Source organism: Struthio camelus, chromosome Z, assembly GCF_040807025.1.
Source record: "Struthio camelus isolate bStrCam1 chromosome Z, bStrCam1.hap1, whole genome shotgun sequence".
Lineage (NCBI taxonomy): Eukaryota > Metazoa > Chordata > Aves > Struthioniformes > Struthionidae > Struthio > Struthio camelus.
Genome location: NC_090982.1, coordinates 26030707 through 26053002, shown reverse-complemented (window position 1 = coordinate 26053002; position 22296 = coordinate 26030707). Strand labels below are relative to the sequence as shown.

General features: G+C 38.2%; 1 protein-coding gene across 2 annotated transcripts in view; it reads right to left on the bottom strand.

Moving 5' to 3' along the window:
- SMC5 (structural maintenance of chromosomes 5) overlaps positions 1-22296 on the bottom strand; it is a 50916-nt gene that overhangs the window by 27756 nt on the left and 864 nt on the right. Inside the window, exons 2-11 of one of the 2 annotated variants that reach the window (XM_068927256.1) lie at positions 19777-19918; positions 18553-18605; positions 16131-16293; positions 14286-14420; positions 13043-13183; positions 8727-8888; positions 3879-3950; positions 2657-2912; positions 1372-1526; positions 93-152 (exon numbers count right to left, since the gene is read on the bottom strand). In XM_068927256.1, the coding sequence (XP_068783357.1) occupies positions 93-152; positions 1372-1526; positions 2657-2912; positions 3879-3950; positions 8727-8888; positions 13043-13183; positions 14286-14420; positions 16131-16293; positions 18553-18605; positions 19777-19918 (1339 nt within the window). The remainder of the gene's footprint in view (positions 1-92; positions 153-1371; positions 1527-2656; positions 2913-3878; positions 3951-8726; positions 8889-13042; positions 13184-14285; positions 14421-16130; positions 16294-18552; positions 18606-19776; positions 19919-22296) is intronic. The other variant, XM_068927257.1, reaches the window with a different exon arrangement.

Genomic DNA, 22296 nt, shown 5'->3' with positions numbered 1-22296 from the left:
CTGCACCACTAAGCACATCTTACTGCCTAGAAGCAACTAGACTAAGGAATCAAAATATAGAAAACTCCACAATTCCCAAGTTTTTCACATACCGTTCCCTTTGACTCGGACACAGTGAATACCAACAAACGTGAATATAGAGTTGTGAAGCCCTGGAATGACAAAGCCAGACTCTATTGTGTTTGATTTCTTAAAAAGAGCCACAATGTAAGATGGATGAAGCTTTTCATATCTGAACAAAATGTTAAAATCCATAGCTAACTAATATTACGCCTCTGTCTGCGAAGTATGAAGACAAAATTACACCGAACTACGCAATTTAATAACCTAGAGATAGCCAAAGGCTGGGTACACTTACTAGTGATTCTAAAAGTGGAATTTATAAATAAACAAGACTAATTTATATTATATCATAGAAAACAAATTCAGATCTCAGCGGATGTCACAGAGGTTAATGAGGCCTAGAAGTAAAAGCAAAAGCCAATGCCATCAGACAAAGGTATTTGTATAATTAACTTGATGAGGTCTTTCAGGAAGAAATGGAAAGTCCTGGTAATAAGAGAAAATACTTTGTACTTTACATTGACGAAATAAAAGCTGTTTTGGATACTTCAACAGCATATACAGCTGTAGAACACGTACATTCTGCATAGAGCAGAATGCATGCAGCATTCCTACAAAGCATAGGAATTGGTATGTAATTCTCAACGTTCAATAAACTTAAACTCTGAAAATATACTATTAAAATAAGCTTGAATTCTGAAGAGGAAGAGGAGGAGCGTGCTAGAGTTCTTCCTCCTCTTTACATTATATGGAGGACAGTTCATATGCGGCCGGGGTAACGGTGGAAGAACGCTCCAGAAAACCATTAATCTCTGAAAATTTAATCCTGCTATTCTCAGATAGTACAAAGACTATCAAAACAAAAACCAAAACAAAACAGAGTGTTTCCGTGCCTGTAGCTAGCTGTGCAAAGCAAGCTACAAAAACACCTGGGGATCACAGTGACATCTTGTAACCTCTGCTAGCAGTTGGTGCTAAGAAGGGGGAGTTCAATTGCAACTACTACTGCTTTTTTAAGAAGCCACTTAAGCCTCAGTAATGGGATGTACCTTAGAGGAAATCTGCCCTGGACACCTTAAGAAAGGACAGCTCATCGGAGGGGGAAAAAAACCCACCCCATCTTCCTGCTGAGTATTACTACATTGCTTACAGAATTGAAATTAAAAATAGTTCACTATGCTAATGTATACTGGTTGTAAATTGGCAGCTAATTTTCAAACATGCAACAGAAACTTTTCAAAAGCATAAATAAAAAAGAAATCGCACATATTAACTGGGTTAGTATAATATACAAGTAAATTTTCTTACTGCAAGCATCATGGGTTCACAAACATTTTTTTTAAACTTGTCTTTGTTCTTTCTTAGCCACATAAGAGCAGAGTGTGTGTCTCGGAATCTCCCTTTAAGCTTCTCTTCCTTCATATTCATTATATTATCAAGTTCTACAATGCAACCGGTTATTCCTGTAATTTAAGACAGTTTCTTAAACACAGTAGTCCATAGTAAATACACACTATAGTTAGCATTTTCCAGTATTTAGTGACTACACTACTCCAGCGATAAGGCTGATAGGCGATTATAAGAATTAAGAGTTCAACTTCCCACAGTCAAGATACCATTTATTCTAAAGCGATCTTAAGAACTAATCAAAGCTTAAATAGAATAGAATGAAGCTTTACCCAAAGCATAACCAAATGTGGTGATACAGTACTTATTTATAGTACAGATCATAGACATTCAGTCCTAGAATTCTCTCTCTTCAAGCCTGGTTCTCCCTTTATATATAAAACCAAACATGCCCCAAGAGGAAAGAGGCAGCAGGAGTACAGTTAGACATTTCTGAGGTTTAATTCATGTTTGCAGAAATATGAAGGTGCAATAGCAGACCAGGCAAGAAAGGATTTGCTATTCAGGAGAAAAGGAAATTAAATGCTTTCAGGAAAAAAACATATAGCCTCTCCTTCCCTAAGCAAGTCCCTTGGTCTTTCTATATCTCAGTTTCTTCTCGAGGTACCTCAGACATACAATCAGTCAGATATGTTAAAGGTGTTTGGACCCTATGAAATATGAAGTGCCAGACAGACGAGTATGTGCAGAAGCAGCACATTCATCAAGAAACAAGTACAATACCCAAAAAACCACAACCCTACCATTTTTTATTTTGCTTCTTAAAAAGAACGAATGGGAATTCCTAGGTTAACACAAAGGAATGCAACATAATTCAGGTTAGCTGAAGTTCACCTGAAAAGGACAAAAGGAGGAAGAACAGCTAATGTCCCGCCAAAAAGATCATTTTAAACACTGTACCTTCAAAAGTAACTCCACTGACTTCATTTTTCTGCCTCCTGCTAACAAGAACCTCGCTTTATTTAATAATAGAAAAAATGTAATTGGCAAAGCAGTCTCCTTACTCACTAAGTTATTTATGTTCCTTTTAACAAAACTGATAACAGCAAAGAAAACTGCTATACATTTAAGATAAATATAAGGCTTGAAGTAACCATTTCAGAAATTATTTTACCACAGCAGTTACCTACCACAACAAGTAGGTTCTGTAAGAATGGTTTGAACAAACAAACAACAAGAAACTTACTTTTCTTTTCCCTCTCTTGGTTAATTTTCTCTGTTCTTAGATCACTAACATCACTATCAATATTTGCCCGTTCTTCTTGCAAACGTTTCAGCTCAGTGTTAACAGCATCAATTTGTGGCTGAAGATTCTCACAGACTCCCATGGTATTGAGCTCATTCTGCCAGTCCTCTATCATCTTACGGGTGTTGTGTATTTTTTTCTGTCTGTCCATTTCTTCATCTTTTTTCATTCTCAAGGCTTGATTAATTTCTTCAATCTAAGAATGTTGAACATTTCCAACATTAAAGGAATTCAGTAAAGAAAACTTAAACAACTAAGACATCGACGAAACAGGTATTAAATGCTGATGTAACTGTGCATTAAAACTGTAACAGTCTGTTCTAGTGACAGTTTAAGAACTGGTAAGATTTTGTTAAAATTTAGGACTGTTTAAGTAAAACTACAATCAAGCCTTTAAATCCATTTTTTTAAAGTTCCTCTATTTTTACGCAATCAGAAGCTTAAGAACGTCCTTAACACATTTCAGAGTTAGTCTAAGGCTACATATAAGCCGAACGACAAAATAGGACGTGCAACTTTAACTCTGCCCCCTTGTGTTTAACTCTGACATTACTTGTCCAAGTGCTTAGAGGAGGATCAGTAATTCAGTTTTGCAGCATCTTTTTGGATTGTGTTTTTACAGAGTACTGGATGTATACTCTTAGTTAACAGAAGCAAGAACTCTAGCCTCTCACATAAAATATTTGACGGAATGTTTAATGCTGAGCACATTACTGTGCTGTAGTGGCTGTAGCTTTCCAATCGCAATAGTTGACAGAAGGAAAGCTTGCAAATACATAGCACAAACATATACCATCTATTCTGAAAGTTTATTGCATCAAGGTAACTGATTTTATACAGTACAAACCTGTCCCTTAGCAATACCCTGTTTCACTAACAGGCATTGTATTGCCAGGGGACTTCTGTTTTGGCCAGAAGATACAAAGATTCATTGTGTTCTGGAGGGAGTGCAGTGGTTCAAAGCACTTCCAGCCTCTCCAGAGAGATTTCCCTCTCCAATGACCAAAGAGCAAATAAAACATATATAGATACAGACAGACACAGATCACTACAGAGGTTAAGGAGCAGCGCTCTCTCTGAAGGCAGAACGTGCTATAGCCAGTACTGAATTAACACATTAGCAAAGAAGCCCCAAAAAAGTCATACTCATCAAGATTCTTACTTGCTTATCTTTCTTATCCAAGGCATCTTGCTTTTGTTTACATTTTTGAGAAGTGTCTTTGATTTCAGCAGCCTGCATACAATGACATATTTAAATTAGTCAGTTGTATAAATTCAGCACAGCTATATTTGTAAAAAGTAGCCAGTCATATTTTTAAGGACATTCTGTATACGCATAACTAAGCACTTACTCCACAGCGCACTACTGATAAAAGCCTACTCATCAGTTTTATATTAAAACTACTTTTAATCTGTAACATATCTATCTTCAGAAATTTGTGAAGAACTGAATATTGGCTTTTAATCCGTTCACAACAATGCAACATCAGCAACAGATCTGTAAATTCAGACATGACAGATAAAGGAAGGCTCATAACCCAAACTGAAAAGAAAGTCACCCTTGATTTCAATAAAAGCGTTATAGTTAGACCATTTCAAAACACTCGTGTCTTTTTCCAAACCAACTTCACCATAGAAAGCTTTACTATGATCTCAGAGAGAGAAAGATATAACTTCCTAGACCCAGGAACAGGTAAAACGGCATCTGTCAAAGTCAACTTACTTTTGGAGCATATCTTGCTAGAACTATAAGCCTATGCAGCTGGGCATAACAACTTTGCCTGTTTGGACAACACGTTCCACTACTTGACCACCCTCATGGTTAAAAAATAAAAATAAAAAATAAATAAAAAAATCCTACTACCTAACTAGAATTTCCTATTTTCCAAATTTTGTCTTTGCCTGTCATCCTTTTTACCACCTATCGCCATGACAGGACCTCCTCTGGGGAGGAATCAAATGAGTAGGAACTGGGAAGGCTTATGAAATCTCTTCGCCTCAAGAGGCTACCTGGAAAGTGCAGTGAAAGTGGAAGAAAAGAACTTGGCAACCTCGGGACTTCTTACATTCTCTTATTGCTACTTCAAAAGAACTAAATTGTGATGCGGCTAAAATTAACAATTTATAAGATTCTCATCTGGAAAAATTAGTCAGAAAAAGCTACTGACTGCGGACCGGATAAACACTTTGGGAGTATGACCACGTAGTGGAAGTGTACTGTGTGTTCTCTACATGTTTAATTTCTCGTTCCATGAACCACCAAGGCTGAAAATATAATACAAGCAGAACAGCAGAAGACAGTAGAGGGACGGAAACACTTTAGTTAAATTCCAATGCAGACCTTAAAACAAACAAACAAACAAACAGACAGGACTCTGACTGGAAGGAATTTCTTCCTACAAGGAGTCACAGTGCAAAAGCTATGATGCATCAAGAATGGAGAAAATAATAAAGTTACGCACAATCTTTCCCCTCTCGCAAACCAAAAACGCACACAAATTTAAGGCCCTGACTCTGCAGTTGTTTGCATGATGACAACATGAAACAGTACACCTTGATCTTGCAGTTGACTGCAAAAGAGTATCGATTCCATAATGTCCTCTCCAAAGACATCAGGCAGACATTCTCAAGAGGAATGTCTCTCCTGGGAAACAGGAAGCTGCAAAATGTTCAGAAAACAATTCTGAAAGCTCTCAAAGTCAGGACAGTAGGAAAGATGTGGAATTAAACATTTCAGTTATCATATATTTACACGTACCAACCTTACAAGAAACAGTCTAATAACATCAATTGCTTTTATGTTTTTGATGGTACAACTACAACACACTGTTTTATACTGACAAATACTACTCAAAAATAGCATTACGTAGTCCATTCTGTGCAAACGCCATTGAAGAGCCTGGAGGGGCAACTATTCTAGGCTTCTCTCCTGAAATCTTATCATCTTCTTCACGCAAAACGGGCAGACTTCTCTTTCTGCAGAACATCCCAGTAACCCAAAGCACAAAGTTTCACTAGCTTTTCTTAATCTAATCAAATTCTTAAAATAGTTTTAAAACAGAAAGAAACAGAAATTGCCAAGCAGCCCCTGGATGCATTAACTTCTTCCTGGATTTAAGACTGCCTTTACCTTCAGTCCAGCTCCTCCCAGACAAAATCTGTAACTGTATGCCTGGCGTTGTGCCAACAAAGCCCAAACAATACACACTCAAGATGTGGTTTATCTCTACTCTCACACATGTATCCTCCAGCAAAGAGTCACATCTCAAGAAGCAGTCACATTTATAGTTATTTGATAACTGATAGAAGCCTGGACCAAAGGGCCTGAAGAAAGTCATGTAACCTACAGATCTGTGTGTCTGACTGAAATACAGAGGACTTCTAATGCTAAGCTGCTTACATTTAACACCAAACTGACAGTAGACTTACTAACCAACTTTAAGTAGACTCAAAAACCAACTTCTGTGCCAAGAACAGAGCTATACTTCTTTCATAATAAAATCGCTCATTCATCAACTCATGCTGGTCATAGCATAACCACACACGACATACTCATGAAATGTTTCCATCTAAAGAGATCAATTTTTAAGTTCCGAAACATTCAAGCAGTGTCTCTGAAGAAACGCAAAACTTCTGAAAGGTGGCAATTTAAGCAATTTCTAGGTACAGTATTTAAAAATCTTGAGGTTTTGCCTTAGGTTAAGAATTGTCTCATGATAGTACCCGCAGCACAGATTCTGCTTTAAATTAAGGAGAACTCCATTTTCAAAGACCAACAAAAAAAGCTATGTGTGAGGGAAACAGGTTTCAATACCCAAAAAAGAGGCACCGGCACAAAAGTTCAAGAGGTATCAATACTCCTGTAACATACTAATTTGTAATCACATCAAGAAATATTAAGTCTACCTAGGTTAATAGGCAGCTGTTTATTTATCTTAAGGATACCTCTTAACCGAAAAAAGCAAAGGAAGATATGTAATTATCCAGAACACCCTGCTAACATGTCTGATATAATTCAAATATCCGTGGTATAACCAGGCATATGGCTTATCACCATAAGACTCTCTTTGTTCTGTTAAGATCTTGGGAGTTTACACGAGTTCTTCAAGAAAGAAGAAAACGCACCCAATTCATTCTCTGGGCCCAAACTAGACACTACTTTGGCATAAAGTTAACCTTGGAAATGTTTCGCGTATCAAAGTCTTAACCCACAAGTTTGAATTAAGCAAAGAAACATGTTGATTCAAGTGTCAGGTAGGTCAGCCAGCACATCCTCCGACTTTGCTTCCACAATTCTCTTAGCAAATAATCTATGCTGAGCACGCGCTCTGCAAGTTAAAACTAAAATGCTTACTGTTCTTTCTCCAGGTTTCATACACAAACAAAACATAACTTTTGCATTAATATAGCTCAATACTTTCAAAAATTGTGGCACCAGTGGTTCACAGCAGATTTCCTTCCTGTTTAAAAAGATGTATCAGTAAAACATTAATTAAAAATGAGAGATATGATTAAACCCTAGCAGGATAATACCAAGCTGTGAAAACACAGCTTAGCACTTAACAAGCATGAAGGCCCTTACTGCATTATGAAAATTAATCTCAAGCTTCCAGCTGTTAACTTCCCTCTAAGGAAGCACATTCTTTTTTCAAAAAAAAAATTCAATAAAACCGCAACATTTTAAAAAGTGTAGATATTTTGAATTACACCATAAAAAAAACCTAAGCTACTGTACAGCACAAAAATCAAACATTCTTGCATGTTTTCTTCTTAATGGATTTATTTAGCAAGGAGTTCTCTTAATAATAATGTATTGTGTAAGTTCTATCATTTGGTCGGACTTATGTTACACACCTGAACAGAAACAGTGGCGGTGTAAACAAAAATTTGCTTTTATTAGGGAAGGTTTTTCCACTAAAGTGCAGTTTCACAGAAAACTACACAAAAATCAGATAATTGGGACTGAAATTTTAGCAGCAGCTTGTATCTAAAATATTGCATAATTACTAGTCCATCTTTTTTTCAATAAGCACATTGAAACTATATTAACTCATATTGCGCTGCTAACTGCCAAGATTCAGACCCTTATTCAACACGCTGCTCCATGACAGCAGTCCTCTACAGGTGTCTTCACATCGAGTCTTTCAATGGGATCGTAGTTTTCTTCAACTAGAACTCACTGCAGCAAACATTCTGATGTTATCAGTTAACTTTGGTCATCCATTGCAAATTGTCTGCTGGTGCCTTATAGTAGAATTTCTGCAGCCTATCTGGATAGCACACCTAGTACAGGATAGTTAAAACCCTGCAGAGAATCACAGTACTTCTGTCTCCTAATCTCATGCAAAAATTATAATTTCCCATATCCTTAGAGAGAGCAGCTATTCAAAAACAGATACTACAGCTGTTAGATATAGTTAGGTTAAACATTTAAATTCTTTTCCTCATGAAAATATTCACAATTGATGGAGGATTAATCTCTGTTAAAAAATTACGCTCTACTTACAGAACGAGGTTAAATGTCAGAGGAAAGCATTTAGGCCAAAAAAAATTGTAAGCTACTTTAAACTAACAGGCCGAACTGGCTAAATTTTCAGAAGATACAGGGTACCCATAACCCTAAAACATACAATAGATGAAAATACATAATTAATTTAATTCAAGTACCTAACTTTGGAAAACTGTAACAGCATGTACCTGAAGGTTTTTAAGGTTCTAGGGAGAGAAACTCTAAAATGTGCCCGCTCTAACAATGCCAAGAGAGTGCATTTTTAAAGTGGCTATCAAAGTTTTATTAAGAAACGCATTTCTCTAGTTGTATTGCTTTTAACGGAACAAAGACATGAAGAAGTGAGTGAGACCCGAGAGTATTTCAAAAAAAACTTCTTCTAAAAAAATTATCACAGCACACTAGAAAGAAAAACATTATTGCTTTAAACTTTACAAAGCTGAACACAGAACACCTGGAATGTTAAATACTTGGGATTAAATTGGAATTTAAAATACCTACCTTGTCTCTGATTTTCATATCAAGATTCTTATAATGTTCTTCAATTTCTTGGATTTTTTTTGTCACTGGAGACTGCATTTCTTTCAGATTCTTCAATTCTTCCTTGGCCTGGTCACGGCTTTGTTTCACTTCCTCATGCTGCTGACGAACATTTTCATATTCCTTGTGAGAGTTTCAAGCAAAAGATTTGATTTCATCTTCTATTCCACGCGATTTGATACTGCTCTAACATTTCATTTCATTGTACATGAGTTTGAGGAGAAAAAATTCATTCAGAAGCTAGTATTAGAGTGACTACTTAAGTAATCCTCCTGTTATTGGTCAGTATCACAGTATGACCAGAAGAGAAACAAATCATTCAGTCCCCCAAAAACTGCACACACATTTAATGCTCCTTAGGTAACACGTTATTCAAGTAGCAGAAGAAACTACCAATCTCTCGGAAATTACCTTGCCTCTAAGTTCATCCTGGGTCGGGGTGGAAAGAGTAATTCTTAGCCCCTTCTGTCCATAGTTTGAGCACTATTTATGCAGAAGTCCTGAAGCTAAGGGGTAAATAACCACAAATAACCTTCAGAAAGAGAGGGACTAGCTAGGCAGATGATCAAAGCCAGTTATAGACATAACCCTGAAGTAAAGTGAGAGACAGAGACACAGAGAGAGAGAGACAGAGACACAGAGAGAGAGAGACAGAGACACAGAGAGAGAGAGAGAGACACAGAGAGAGAGAGACGAGAATAGAAGGAAAAAAGCCACCCATATACTATAAATACCAAAGAAGTCACTATCTGGGGAGCTGAACTGGAGCTGCATTCCTGAGAAGAAAAATATGGTGAGCAGTGCAGTGAACAAGAACTACTACCACCAAGAATGCAGGAGTTTTTGGAAGAAAATAGCTTAAGGCTCAGAGAGTCATTACTACAATTATGAGAAACAGTCAAGTACTTTGGTGCTAGGCTGACTGATAAAAAAAAGAAGCTGGTGTTCAACAACTGTTACAGGCTGAAGAGAAGAGAGATTCTGAGGACCAGAGGAAGGAGGTGATGTATGCAAGTTAGGGGGCAGAGGAGGGGAAGTTTTTGGTATTGGCAAGGAACAGAAAAGGTCCCCGCTCTAGAGCATAAGCCTGGAACATGCCAAGTTTTAAAGTGCAAAAAAAGATAGATAACTTGCAAGCTCCATCTGAATCAGCTAATTTTGCTTTATCCACCACCACTTTTTCCCTAATTAGTTATTTAATCATTTCATTTGTACATACACAATTAATCACAAATAAATCTACTCAGGCTATTAAATAAAAATTATTTCTTCATAGTAGCTTTTTCATAAAGCTACAGAGTCTTTGAAGAAAGCTGCTATAATTCATGGATGTGGAGTCCTATTAGTAGTCACCATCACAAACAGCTACAAAGGTAAAGCAATTATACCTCTACTTAGCCGACCGAATAAGCTCAGAATTTAGCTCTATTCTAAATAAGGCATTATATTTCAAAGTTAAAGCAAGAAAACACACACAACTGCACATAATTTCTTGAGATACAGGAATGTTTGTCTAGAAACTGTTACGATATTGTTTTTTTAGAGCGAATCTCTTTAATGCTGTAATAAAACCTGACTTTCACTAGACCTATGCGTTTTGGCAATTTCTAAGCAAACAATCTAGACCCTTGCAGTTATCCACTCAGCCAGAGGTCTGCAGAACTTCCGAAGCATTTCATCCCTCCCAAGAGTTATTTGCATCCGAGCTACCTAATAAAGCTTTTCTCAATTGGGAATGAAGAGGAAGAAAAGGAGGAGCGGGCGTAGCTTGGTTAAAACACATTTTCAAAATTATCATTTTCCAGACATTTACAGTTTGAGGAACAGCACCTCATGCTTCCATACTGCCTCAAGATATGCCTTATAATATACCACACTACCTTAACCTTAAGCTTGGAGGGCCAAGAAATCCCTCTTCTTTAAGAGTTTCACAAGAAGGGCTATGTCAAAAAACTTGTAGCTCCTTACATCTGCTCATTGATTCTAGATGACATTAAGGTCATTTGATGCAAGGCCCATTAAAGTATACAGCAACAGAAAGAGCCCTCTGCATACTTGAGTCCAAAAGTAAACTATGTTCAGTCCTAGACTTGCTCTTTTTCTTTAGAATCAAGAAAAAAAATCTACCGTCATGAAAACAGTGGCCTATTTCAGTTGATCTGTTTCCAGGCTGCCTGTAAGAAAGTAAGTGTTTTCTCCATTATGTTTTTCTACTGCAGTGTTTATAGATCTGCATCCTGGTTGTTTCGGAGGCTCACCTAGTGATTCTGTTTTGTTACAGAGGCAATTCCAAACAGCAACTTCTATTTGGTCTACAACTAGACAACTACCTTTTTGAGGAGGGCGGGGGGAAAAGGAAGATCCACAGAGGAAAGAAAGAACTCCCAGGCTAGTCTCAGTTTTGGTGAACCCAATTTTAAGGCATCAAAAAAGTTTATTCTTAGCGTTAAGCAGTTTAAAGGCAGATGACAAAGAAATATGACTTAGCAAAATAATATTTTTTTCTTTGAGAGAGAATACCTTTTTTGTTTGAGAGAGCGCCTGATATTTTGCAATATAGGAAAATAGCAAGAGACCTGGTCTGAAGACTTTGACAAACCATGGAACAGCAATGATCTTGTACATTAAAGATCACGATGAAATGTGAAATTTCATCTCAGCTGTCAGCCACAGATTCACAAACAACTGGGGTTGGAAGCAACTGGTCAAATATTTTCTACACAGTAGACTGATCAGGTTGATGACTCTTGATTTCAACTACAGTGCATCCACAAGCAGTGGCTTCTGGTACACCCTACGTTACTGATTCTGTACTGCAAGTTGGCACTTCAAGCAGGTGTCAAAATCCACCGCTCTTCATACAGACTCAGCGACAAAAAGTCACTTTTTTCCTGACGGAGTGTGCCTGCCAAAAGGCAGGGAATCTGTCTAGAAGAGAGCAGTGAAAGAGTTAGGTGTGGCCAAGTCTGCCTAAATTTGCTTAGGAAACACCTAAATAAAGGCAATGTTTGCAAGCTTATGGAAGACAATTCAACTCATACCGGATAAGATTTGTAACTTAGTTTTGCCCCATAGTCTCTGACCAGCTTTCAGAGTTCTGTATCTACCAATATTTTACAGGGGAGAAAAATCAGTCAATCACTGCATATTAACTACGCACAACCTACATCTCTACTGATAAAATATGTATCTCTTTTCTTCTTAACTAAGCCAGGCTACTGCATCTGTAGTAGGAAAAATTCCTATCATTTAGCAAGTGCAGAAGTCAATCCCCAATGGCACAGAGGAAATACAGCCCACCTCCTTAGCACTGCCCCTTTCCAACAATTTTGATAGCTGCTCCTATCGCTCTGTGCTGCCCGCACAGTGGTTTGAAGGCAGTAAAGCCACACACCTTGAATCCACCTGCTCTTCAAGATACAAGGGACAAAGATCTTTGTATACCCATAGGAGGCTTTTGCAAAACTGCCATGAAATACCTTCAAGAAGTTTTCTGCATCTTCTGCAAGTATTATCGGAATGTTTTTAAACCTTCTGTATCTGTATTTCATAAAATCCATACAGCATGCCAACAGAGCAAATAACATACCACCTCAGTATAATAAAAACTGCATCAGCTTAAACTCATGCTCCATTCTCAAACAGAGGCCGTTTTGTAATAATTTAGTCTAAGTGATCATTCATCATTAAAATAACCAAGAACTGTCAACATGCCATTCAGCAAGTCTTATTTTGCTTTGTGTACCTCCCCTATCCTTAATTTTAGACTCTTTTAGATATATTTAAAATTTCCATCTCTCAAAATTCTTCCATTTTTGAGATGAGAAGCCTATATTCACCATGATTTAGGCTATAAACACCTAACCTAACAGTTAATGAACTACAGTTAGTGAAGGGAGAAGGCAACTTGTCTTTCTCCTGAAAACAAAATAGAAGTTACAGCTGGAAAAAACTAAGTGGAACTAGCTAGAGACAGTTTAAATTAAATCATCTTTGCAAGGAATAAAAGAAATACTGCTTTTGGCCCATTTTGCTGCCTCTGCTAAATGAGTAGAAACTTCTTAAGTCTATCTACACGTCCAAGAAAACCTCTGATCAAAGTTTGTCCAAGAACAGTATTTCAAGATCTGTCCTGTTTGCCCCAAGCAGTTCTGGTGATGTTCAAGCTACTCTGGCCAAGTTAATTTTTAAAGACACTGCTGGCACATTACCAATACTGCAATTTTAGGAAAAGTTGGTTACTTCACAGAAAGACTGAAGATAAAATAAAAGCTTACCACCCAAGGCCTTTTCCTCTCAAGCATCTCAATTAAGTCTAAATGACGCTTGCGTTCATGGTATCGCTCAACATCTTGTTTGTATCGTTCAATCCTCTGTTTCATTTTCTCCAAAGAATTACTCTTCTCTTTGCACAAGTTCTGTAAGAATACATATTTTCTTATTTTGCAGTATGTACTCTGTGAAAACACTTTTTAGAAATAATCCACATCTCACCCGCACATTAACGAAGCAGGACATTTTAGCGTAGCAGTAATTAGAGGGTAACAATCCAACTAAGAATAGATGTCTAGTTTTTTCAAGCACCTTTATGGTACTTGAAAAGTACACGCACTTTCTCTGAAAGCACATCTAACAACAGTGTTAACCTGCAGAAAAGCTTTCAAAAAAGCTTTTTTTACGATGGAGTTATTCCCACAGTTCAAACCTCAATTAATCTAGAAGTTTCTAAACAGCTCCAACTGATTCAGCTAAATACAAGCAGCAAAAATCCTCATGAAAGATCCTGAAGAGATCTGTAACTCCAATATTAAGGCTGGCAGTACGTATGACTGAAAAAACCTGTGTGTGCACAGGCACAAGAAGAAACATCAGAATAAAAGAATATAAGAATGGCTCGTACAGATAATGAAGGACACTGCTCCCAGCAGTAAAACTGAAGAACATGTTACTTCTGTCAAGATCAAAAAGCCCGCGCTCTGGTAAGACTACAGCGTAAGTGACAGTCAGAGAAAGACCCTGCCTCCTCACATCAGGACGAAGGTAACGAGGTTGCAGCCCATCGCATACACCAGGCCTTCTCCTGTTAGCACATCAGTTATATTGCAAACAAAGAAAAACAGACAATGGTTAGCAATCTCGTCCAAAATTTATGGAGGCTGAAGTCAGCACGACTGAGGCAAATCCTAAGCACCCACTAACAGCTGATGCCCAGATCTGTCCATAACACAGTTTGTTATTGCCAATCAAGAATTCCAGAGAAGCAATGAGGACCTGACCAGAGACATCCCTTGTCATCCGTGTCCAGATCACTTGGACAGATGTGTTCTAGCGCTTGTGAATATGTGAGTGTGTGAGTGAAATCTGAGAGTGAAATCTGAGGGAAGATGAGCATGAGCAGATAAAATCAACTTACTTACACACTTAGTAAATAAATACACTGCCGAAAGATCTCACATTAAATTTTATCACGCTAATTTTCCTATATTTAGTTCTCTGTGTCTCTATAACGGGCATGTATACCTCCAGCTCTCTTTCTTTTTCTCTGAAGTTTTTCAGTTCACAGTGAAACTGGTACATTTCTGGAGGACCAATAGATTTTTCAGTGGCTTCAAGCAACTCGATCTTACTCAGCTTTGCAAATTCTCCAACTTTGTCCTACAAAACAAAAAGTTATAAAAATACGTTATTAGTTAGAGTAGTACAACAACGCTGGATTTAAGTAGAGCAAACTACTTCTCATCCCTATCACCTGATTTACAATTCCATGTCACATAGCTCTGAAAGTAAAGCATAGCATGACCATCTTATAAAACAGCAACCCTGACCCTCTTAAACATCTGTATGGATTTCATGTATGGTTTTGCTGGACCAGTTCTGGCCTAATTTAAGCTTAAACCTTAACTGTTTTCTTGTCCTCAGCTGTTTGGCTTTGGTGGCAGCTTCTGAGGTAGTTGCTTGAAGGGAAGGAGGGTTGCTTGTTTGTTTTTCTGTTCACTGTCATTTTTCTGAACAAGATAGTTCAGTTCAGATAATTTCAGATTTTATTCCACTGTATTCCTCACGTTGGTTCTCAAGCTGCTGAGGTCACACCTTTCCAGTATAAACGCTATGTTTAACTCAAAAATTAAGTAATGTGAAAGTTAATCTTAAGTCTGTCAGCCAAGGATACTATGAACCACTGCTGCTGTCTAAGGCAGAGCTCAAAACAAGACTGGAGTAAACGATATGCTTCCCTTTGCTAGAGTGACAGAGAGCAAATTAACCAAATGTACAGCTCAGTAGTATTCATCAAACTGATATTTATGTACTAAAAAAAAAAAAAAAGCTGTTCTATATACAAGAGTTACAATTTCTATTTCTATATTTCTATTTCTGAATTTCTAAATTTTAACTTCTTCAGCACGTCTTCTTGAATGTTTTTCTCCTTGAACAAAAAAGCAAATGCATGCTTGGCTAAGCTCTGATAAGGCCTCATTTTACTAACATCTCTGGTGAGCCACACGAACTGGGAAGGACTCAGGATGGAACCCATGCAATTGTGAAGCAACTTAGCTATCTGCACAGAAGCCCTAACCTGTCTGAGCACAGATGGATGGATTCAGCTACAGAAGCAGCATGTAGTATTCTTTAGTCTTCTCCCTCCCCTTAGGAGCTATTTCCATCAGGATAAATTCACTTTTACATAATTCTGATCCTGAATACCTTTACATTCTACCCTATTCTCAAAAACACTGTTGAACCACAGAAGTTAACCAACAGGGCTGGGGTAGCAGGCCCTTCTGCAGCTGTAGGGTCATTTAATTGAATTGTGTCAATTTTTTGCTTTTTGGAGAAATAGATCTACACAACTCTTCCCCTTCAATTATCAAACACAGGATCTAACCCTGAGGAACTGACTGGATATAATAAGTGAGAAGCACACACAAAGACTGACCGGGAAAGCGAGCAACGCAGGATTGCGGGAGCTATGCAGATAAAAGCACAGAGAAGGTGCTGGGAGACCTCAAGACCACAAATTTCTCTTCAGACTTGTTATCTAAGAAGACCTACAGCAGAAGTAGTGGGACTGAGAGACATCACTGCCTCTGCCGCTACCCAAGCAACAACACAGGGAACATCGTTAGCTTTCCTCTCAGCCTCAACTGACAGCATGTACAAAACTGTCTAATTAGCAAGCTCGAAAAGGTCACACAGTTCCTTCTTTCTTTTACCACCACACCAGCAAGGCTACCTCCTCCCTCTCATTCTTTTTATGATCCTATTAAATTGCAGAAGTGCTGCAAGATGCAGCAATTAGAAGCTGCAAAACCCTCTCAAAATATAGTGCTCCATTTGCATCCACTGTCTTTCAAAATTCTTTCATACCTGAGGAAGAAACTGGCACAAATTGCCCACTTGGATATTTAAGGCTGCAATCTGCTCTTCTACCATTTTCAGAGTTGATGGCTTTCTGTTGATAAACCATGTTGACGTGTTGTTCACCACCTGAATCTCCCGTGTGATAATGATATTGGTAGGTGTCTTGGACCTGAAAACAAAAGGAGCATTCACACTTTTAAGAACCCACAGAGATTAATGTCAACAAAATAGGTTAAAGAGTTACTGTATTAAAAGTCTGGCATCATACAGTATGAAAAATACTAATTTGTTTTCATTTTCTACTTTTAAAGAACAGCAAAAACGTTATCCCTTGTCCTGATGTCCACGTTTAGTTTCCTAGTTCAACACACATCTTCAAAAATTTAGTTGGAGCTAAGACGGATCAGTAACAAAAAAATAATGAGGTGGTAATACACTCCAGAAACTTTGGTCACCGCTTCGGTTTGGAAATTTGTCTAGTACCTATTCAGTTAGCATACTGTTAAAGAGGGAAGACAAAGCTTAGGAGACATTTTGGAGGTCATGTACTTTAGGAAACTTTAGAACAGAGTTCAAAATAGAAGTGAAAAGCTTCCAGCGCTTGGAACAAGCGCCATAAGGATATGAACCTACTTCTTGAAGACTATATGATTAACTATTCCCTCACAAACAACCATCACCTCATTCAAAAGACCTATGAAACCATGTTCTTTCCTTTTAACAATCAAGAACTCCTTACTATTGTAACATTTCATTTTAGCTACAATCGCAGGGCTAAATTCACCCAACACAGTGCATGCTTATATCAGTCAAATTTTAAAAGATACCAACATTCCCATCAGCAAGTATTCTTATACATCATTGTTCTCCTATACCATACCTTCCATTTAAATATTTTCTACCCATTAGATAAAGGACTAAATTAGCTAAAGGACTGAGAATCCAACTACTACAGTGAGTACAGAGAGAAGGAAGTACATTAAAGAAGGAAGCTCTTTGTAAGGCATCTTCGTTTACCTGAGAAAAATCACTGCTTACTTCTGCCATCTGACATACAGATATATATGTTTTTAGATGAGATTTCTTTAAGGTATTAGAGGGGAAAAAAAAAGAAAGAAAAGGAAACACACTCATTGCAACCATTACAGTCAGTCTCCACATGACGTAAGTCTCTCTCCAGAGACTTTTCCATTAATATCACAATGTATTACAGGTAGCACAGGCTCATCCTCCCAGAAAGAAGTACCACCTGCTGACCCACTGAATGGCCAGTTTCCAAAGACCGAATGACTTGACTGTTTCCACAAGAATAAATGCGAATAGAATTTTCCAAAGACTTATGCCAGCCCACCTTTTTTTAATTTATCCAATTATCTTTTTACACAATTTGATCAGGGTGCCCAATTTTTATACAAGTTAACTCGGAACCTTAATCAGCTGATTAGTTCTAAGTTTCGCTTAGTTTAGGCAGAGAGACCATGTTAAGGCTTATCTAAATAACTTGTGATACTACAGCTTCAAGTTAAAATCTGCACCAAAAGGCACCCATTGAGGAAGTCTCCTAGGATAGTCTATTTTTAGATACCAAGACAAAATACATTTAGGAAAACATTCTTTTAGAATCTTCTTCTGAGGTATCACAAAAATCTGAATCTTCAGCATAAAATAGCTCCACAGTCCCATGTCCAATGATGACTAGGGATGTCTTTATACAAAAAACACCTCTCACTTTACAGACACTACATTATTCCTAAAAGTAGGAATCTAATATTCCTGTTCCTAAATTATACCATTTAATTACATGCAAGCACACAAAATTAACACTTTCAAAAATGCCTGATATAATTTTATAGACTAAGTCCAAAAGATGTTTCAGTTGCTCTGTTCTGTGAAAGTTTATCTAGAAGACTGCATTATTTCAAATTAGCCAGATCTACTTTTTTTCCTTATGCTTTACTTCAGTAAGTGGTGTCTTCACTAAGAATGTAAATGAGCCCCTCAAATCAGCAGTATCAATATGAGAAAGTGCAAGCAGAACATTTGGTTTTAGAATTTCAAAATTCTTTGAGAGACCCTTTGTTTAAACCACCACTACATTACAACGGTAGTACTGACTGTATCTGAATCATCTGTGTCTTAATCAAAAGCTAAACATACTGCCTAAGTCATTCTTTCTCTATACATTCTATGTACATCAAGACGAAGCAAAACATTTCAGAAAGTGAAAAATCAGGACCTGCCATCACTCATCATTTCTTGGGAGACAGGTTTTTAAGCTTAAAATTTTGAAGTCTGAAAAAAAAAAAAAGAAAAACCTGTTTCAAAAAAGACCTCAGTACACTAGATTTTATTAAACAGCTTTGTGAAAGACTGTGTGGGAAAATAATCTAATTAAAAATGCATGAAAAAATATAATTTTAGTACTTACAGTTCAACTTCTACCACACCTTTCAAGCATCCTCGCTTTACAAAGAGACCAACCTACAAAATGAGTTACAGACATTATTATTGCAAATTAACACTTACTTAAAATATAATTTCATACAAAAAGGTGCATTTATATAATACAGTCCATGTGAAGGAATATTTTTACAGAAAATTGACAGTTAAAAAGTAGGATTCATTTTGTCTGCCTATTAACAACAACTAGTAATAAAGGAAGACACTATTAACTTTTTCATTAACTAGCAGTACTAGCCCTTCTTCTGCAGATTAACAATTTCTGACCAGTTTCAACCTCCAACACCGAACAAATTATAATCAAAGGATCGAGAGAGAAGGAGGAGTTTCCACGAATTCAGGTAACAGAGGCAATGCAAATGAAGAAAACTGCCAAATGTTTTTTCTAACAGCATAAAAAGTATATAAATATGAAGGCCAATAAACAATACCAAGATGCAGTGCTGCCATGCAGACAATTTCTATATTTCCGTTTGCTCAGGACTGAGCTGTAACCAGAGAATATGTAAGATCATTTAAGTACCCAGATTTAGTGCTCCAAAGGTCTAGTGAAACATACTCCATGTAACCAGAACATCCAAAAAAGGAAGAGGAAAAAATTAAAAATCTGATAGCGCAAATGAAATTCCTACTGTGATGTCAACACATTATCTCTTGCGAGTAAAAGTGATAGTCCGATTAAAGATAATGGGAACACTTATTCCAAAATCATCCAGCTTGCATTTAAATCAAATATGAACAGCTGCAGGCTTTCAGACAAATTCTCAGACACATCAATGACATATCGATGACTTTTACTGATCCTATACATTTGGAAAAATATGTTAGACTTAATTCTAATTTTACCTTAAGTTTAGTTGGTATTCTTATTTGAACGTTACTTATGCAACAGGAGGCATTTTCTTACCCCACTGTGAAGACTTAGATGTCTTCAGAAGGTAACATCTAGTCTATTAAGGTTCCAGTAGAATTCAGGTGTTCCCATACTACAATTCAGCCAAGATAACAAGCAGTTAAGTAAGGCCATCCCTTTGGTAAAAGCTATTGCCCTGGATCTGGGTTATTCTACAATTCAGACACCTCACATTTTATTAAAAAAAAAACAGCAAATCAATGAAGATGATCTTTTCTCCTTCTGCAGACCTCAATGAAATTCAGATTAAACATCAACGTTATAAAAGTTTGTACTCACTTTATCAGCTCGCCCTATAAAAGAAGGTTTTCCAGCCAGCCCCAGGCAGATGGCACAAACAATGCTTGATTTGCCTGTTCCATTAGCGCCTACGATCATGTTCAAGTTGGGTCCTGGACGTACCTCACAGCTGTCATATGTTCTAGGAAACACAATAAATTTACTTCTCAAACCTTATAAATACTATGTCATATTAAAAAAGTAGACTTGCTTAAACCCACCTAAAGATTGTATTAAATAAAACAAATTATATTTTCTATCAAGTCTACATTGTTAAGACTCATTCCTCAAACATTATTTTATAAGAAAACCTCAAGGCGAAAGAAATGACACATTAAAACAACATGGAATAAAATCCTACTTGCCACAGAAGTCTTCCCAAGAAAAGACTATAAAGAATGAAATGTTAGATCCAGCCAAAAAATGATGATGTTCCCACTGACTTAAGTAAGACTTCGTATTACTTTGTGCCTCAAAAAAAAAAAAAAGAAAAGAAAAGAAAAGGAGAAGGAAATCAGACAGAAGGAATTTAGCTAAGTTTGTTGCATTTGATTCCAGCTGCCTCCTGCACTGCAGTCACAGAAGGGGATTCCAGTCAAGTCCAATCCATATGATGCATATGGGCCTTTAGTTCTGCAAGAAGTCTGTGAATTCTGTTGTATTCCAAATTGATGGACTGGATATTGTAACCTTCTTTAGCTACAAGAAGCTAAAACGTTAGCCTGTTATCAGGTATTTTTTTTCTTATATCAGATATTATCTTTCATTCTGTGCATGCAGCAGGCCTACCACAATAGTGCAATAGCAACTACAGGAAAGGACCGAGCACTAGCATACAAATTCAAGACAAATTAATAATGTTAGTACGATCAGCAACACCCCACATCTATAATGAAATTCATCATTTGTTTTTCTGTTCTCCCACAATACCAGACACTGGATACACAGACAAGAACTGAGACACTGACACCGAAGAAGAAACAGGAGACAGCATGGTTTCACCAAAGGGAAATCATGCTTGACCAATCTGATAGCCTTCCCTGATGGAACGACTGGCTGGGTAGATGAGGGCAGAGCAGTGGATGTTGTCTGCCTGGACTTCAGCAAGGCTTCTGACACTGTCTCCCATCACATCCTCCTAGGTAAGCTCAGGAAGTGTGGGCTGGATGAGTGGATGGTGAGGTGGCTTGAGAACTGGCTGGATGGCAGAGCTCGGAGGGTTGTGGTGAACGGCGCAGATTCTATTTGGAGGCCTAGACCCCCAGGGGTCAGTCCTGGGTCCAGTCTTGTTCAATATATTCATCAATGACCTGGAGGAAGGGACAGAGTTTGCTGATGATCCAGAACTGGGAAGAGTGGCTGAGACAGCAGAGGGCTGTGCTGCCGTTCAGAGGGACCTGGACAGGCTGGAGAGCCGGGCGGAGAGGAACCTCATGAAGTTCAACAAAGGCAAGGGCAGGGTCCTGCACCTAGGAATAAGCCCATGCAGCAGGACACGTTGGGGACTGACCTGCTGGAAAGGAACTCTGCAGAGAAGGACCTGGGAGTCCTGGGTGGACAACAAGTTAAGCATGAGGCAGCAGGGTGCCCTTGTGGCCAAGAAGGCCAAGGGTATCCTGGGCTGCAATAGGAAGAGTGTCACCAGCAGGTCAAGGGAGCAGATCCTGCCCCTCCACTCAGTGCTCCAGATGTGGCCTCAGCAGGGCTGTGTCCAGTTCTGGGCTCCCCAGTACAGGGGAGACAAGGCACTACGGAGAGAGTCCAGCAAAGGTCACAGAGATGATAAAGGGATTGGAGCATCTCTCCTATGAGGAAAGGCTGAGAGAGCTGGGCCTGTCCAGCCTGGAGAAGAGAAGGCTCAAGGGGTATCTGATCAATGTGTAAAACTATCTGAAGGGAGGGATAGTCAAGAGAATCCCTTCCTCTCTTGTCAAGAGAATGGAGCCACACTCTTCTCCGTGGTGCCCAGTGACAGGACGAGAGGCAACAGGCACAAAATGAAACACAGAAAGTTCCATCTGCATCTGAGGAAAAACTTCTTTGCTGTGAGGGTGACTGAGCACTGGAACAGGTTGCCCAGAGAGGTTGTGGAGTCTCCTTCCTTGCGGATATTCAAAAAACACGTGGACACGATCCTGGGCAACATACTCTAGATGACCCTGCTTGAGCAAGGGGGTTGGACTAGATGATCTGCAGAGGTCCCTTCCAACCTCAACCATCTGTGATTCTGTGACGAGACAATAACATAACCTAAGCACTTCTAGAAAAGAAGGTGAATGTTCAATGCATGCTGAAGCTTAAAATATAATGTTTTAGGCTTCATTTGTAATCTGTAGCATGACCCTTCATTTGTAATCTGTAGCATGACCCATAATTTATGCTACTCAGAACTGCTTTCAAGGTTAGCAGAGAACTATCAGCATATTTGCCCCCAGAGAGTGAGCTGAAAGCTTCCGCTCATAACTGTAACAGCTCAAAACAGAACGGTTTTCCCAATGAGCAGACACCTGAAAAAGAATG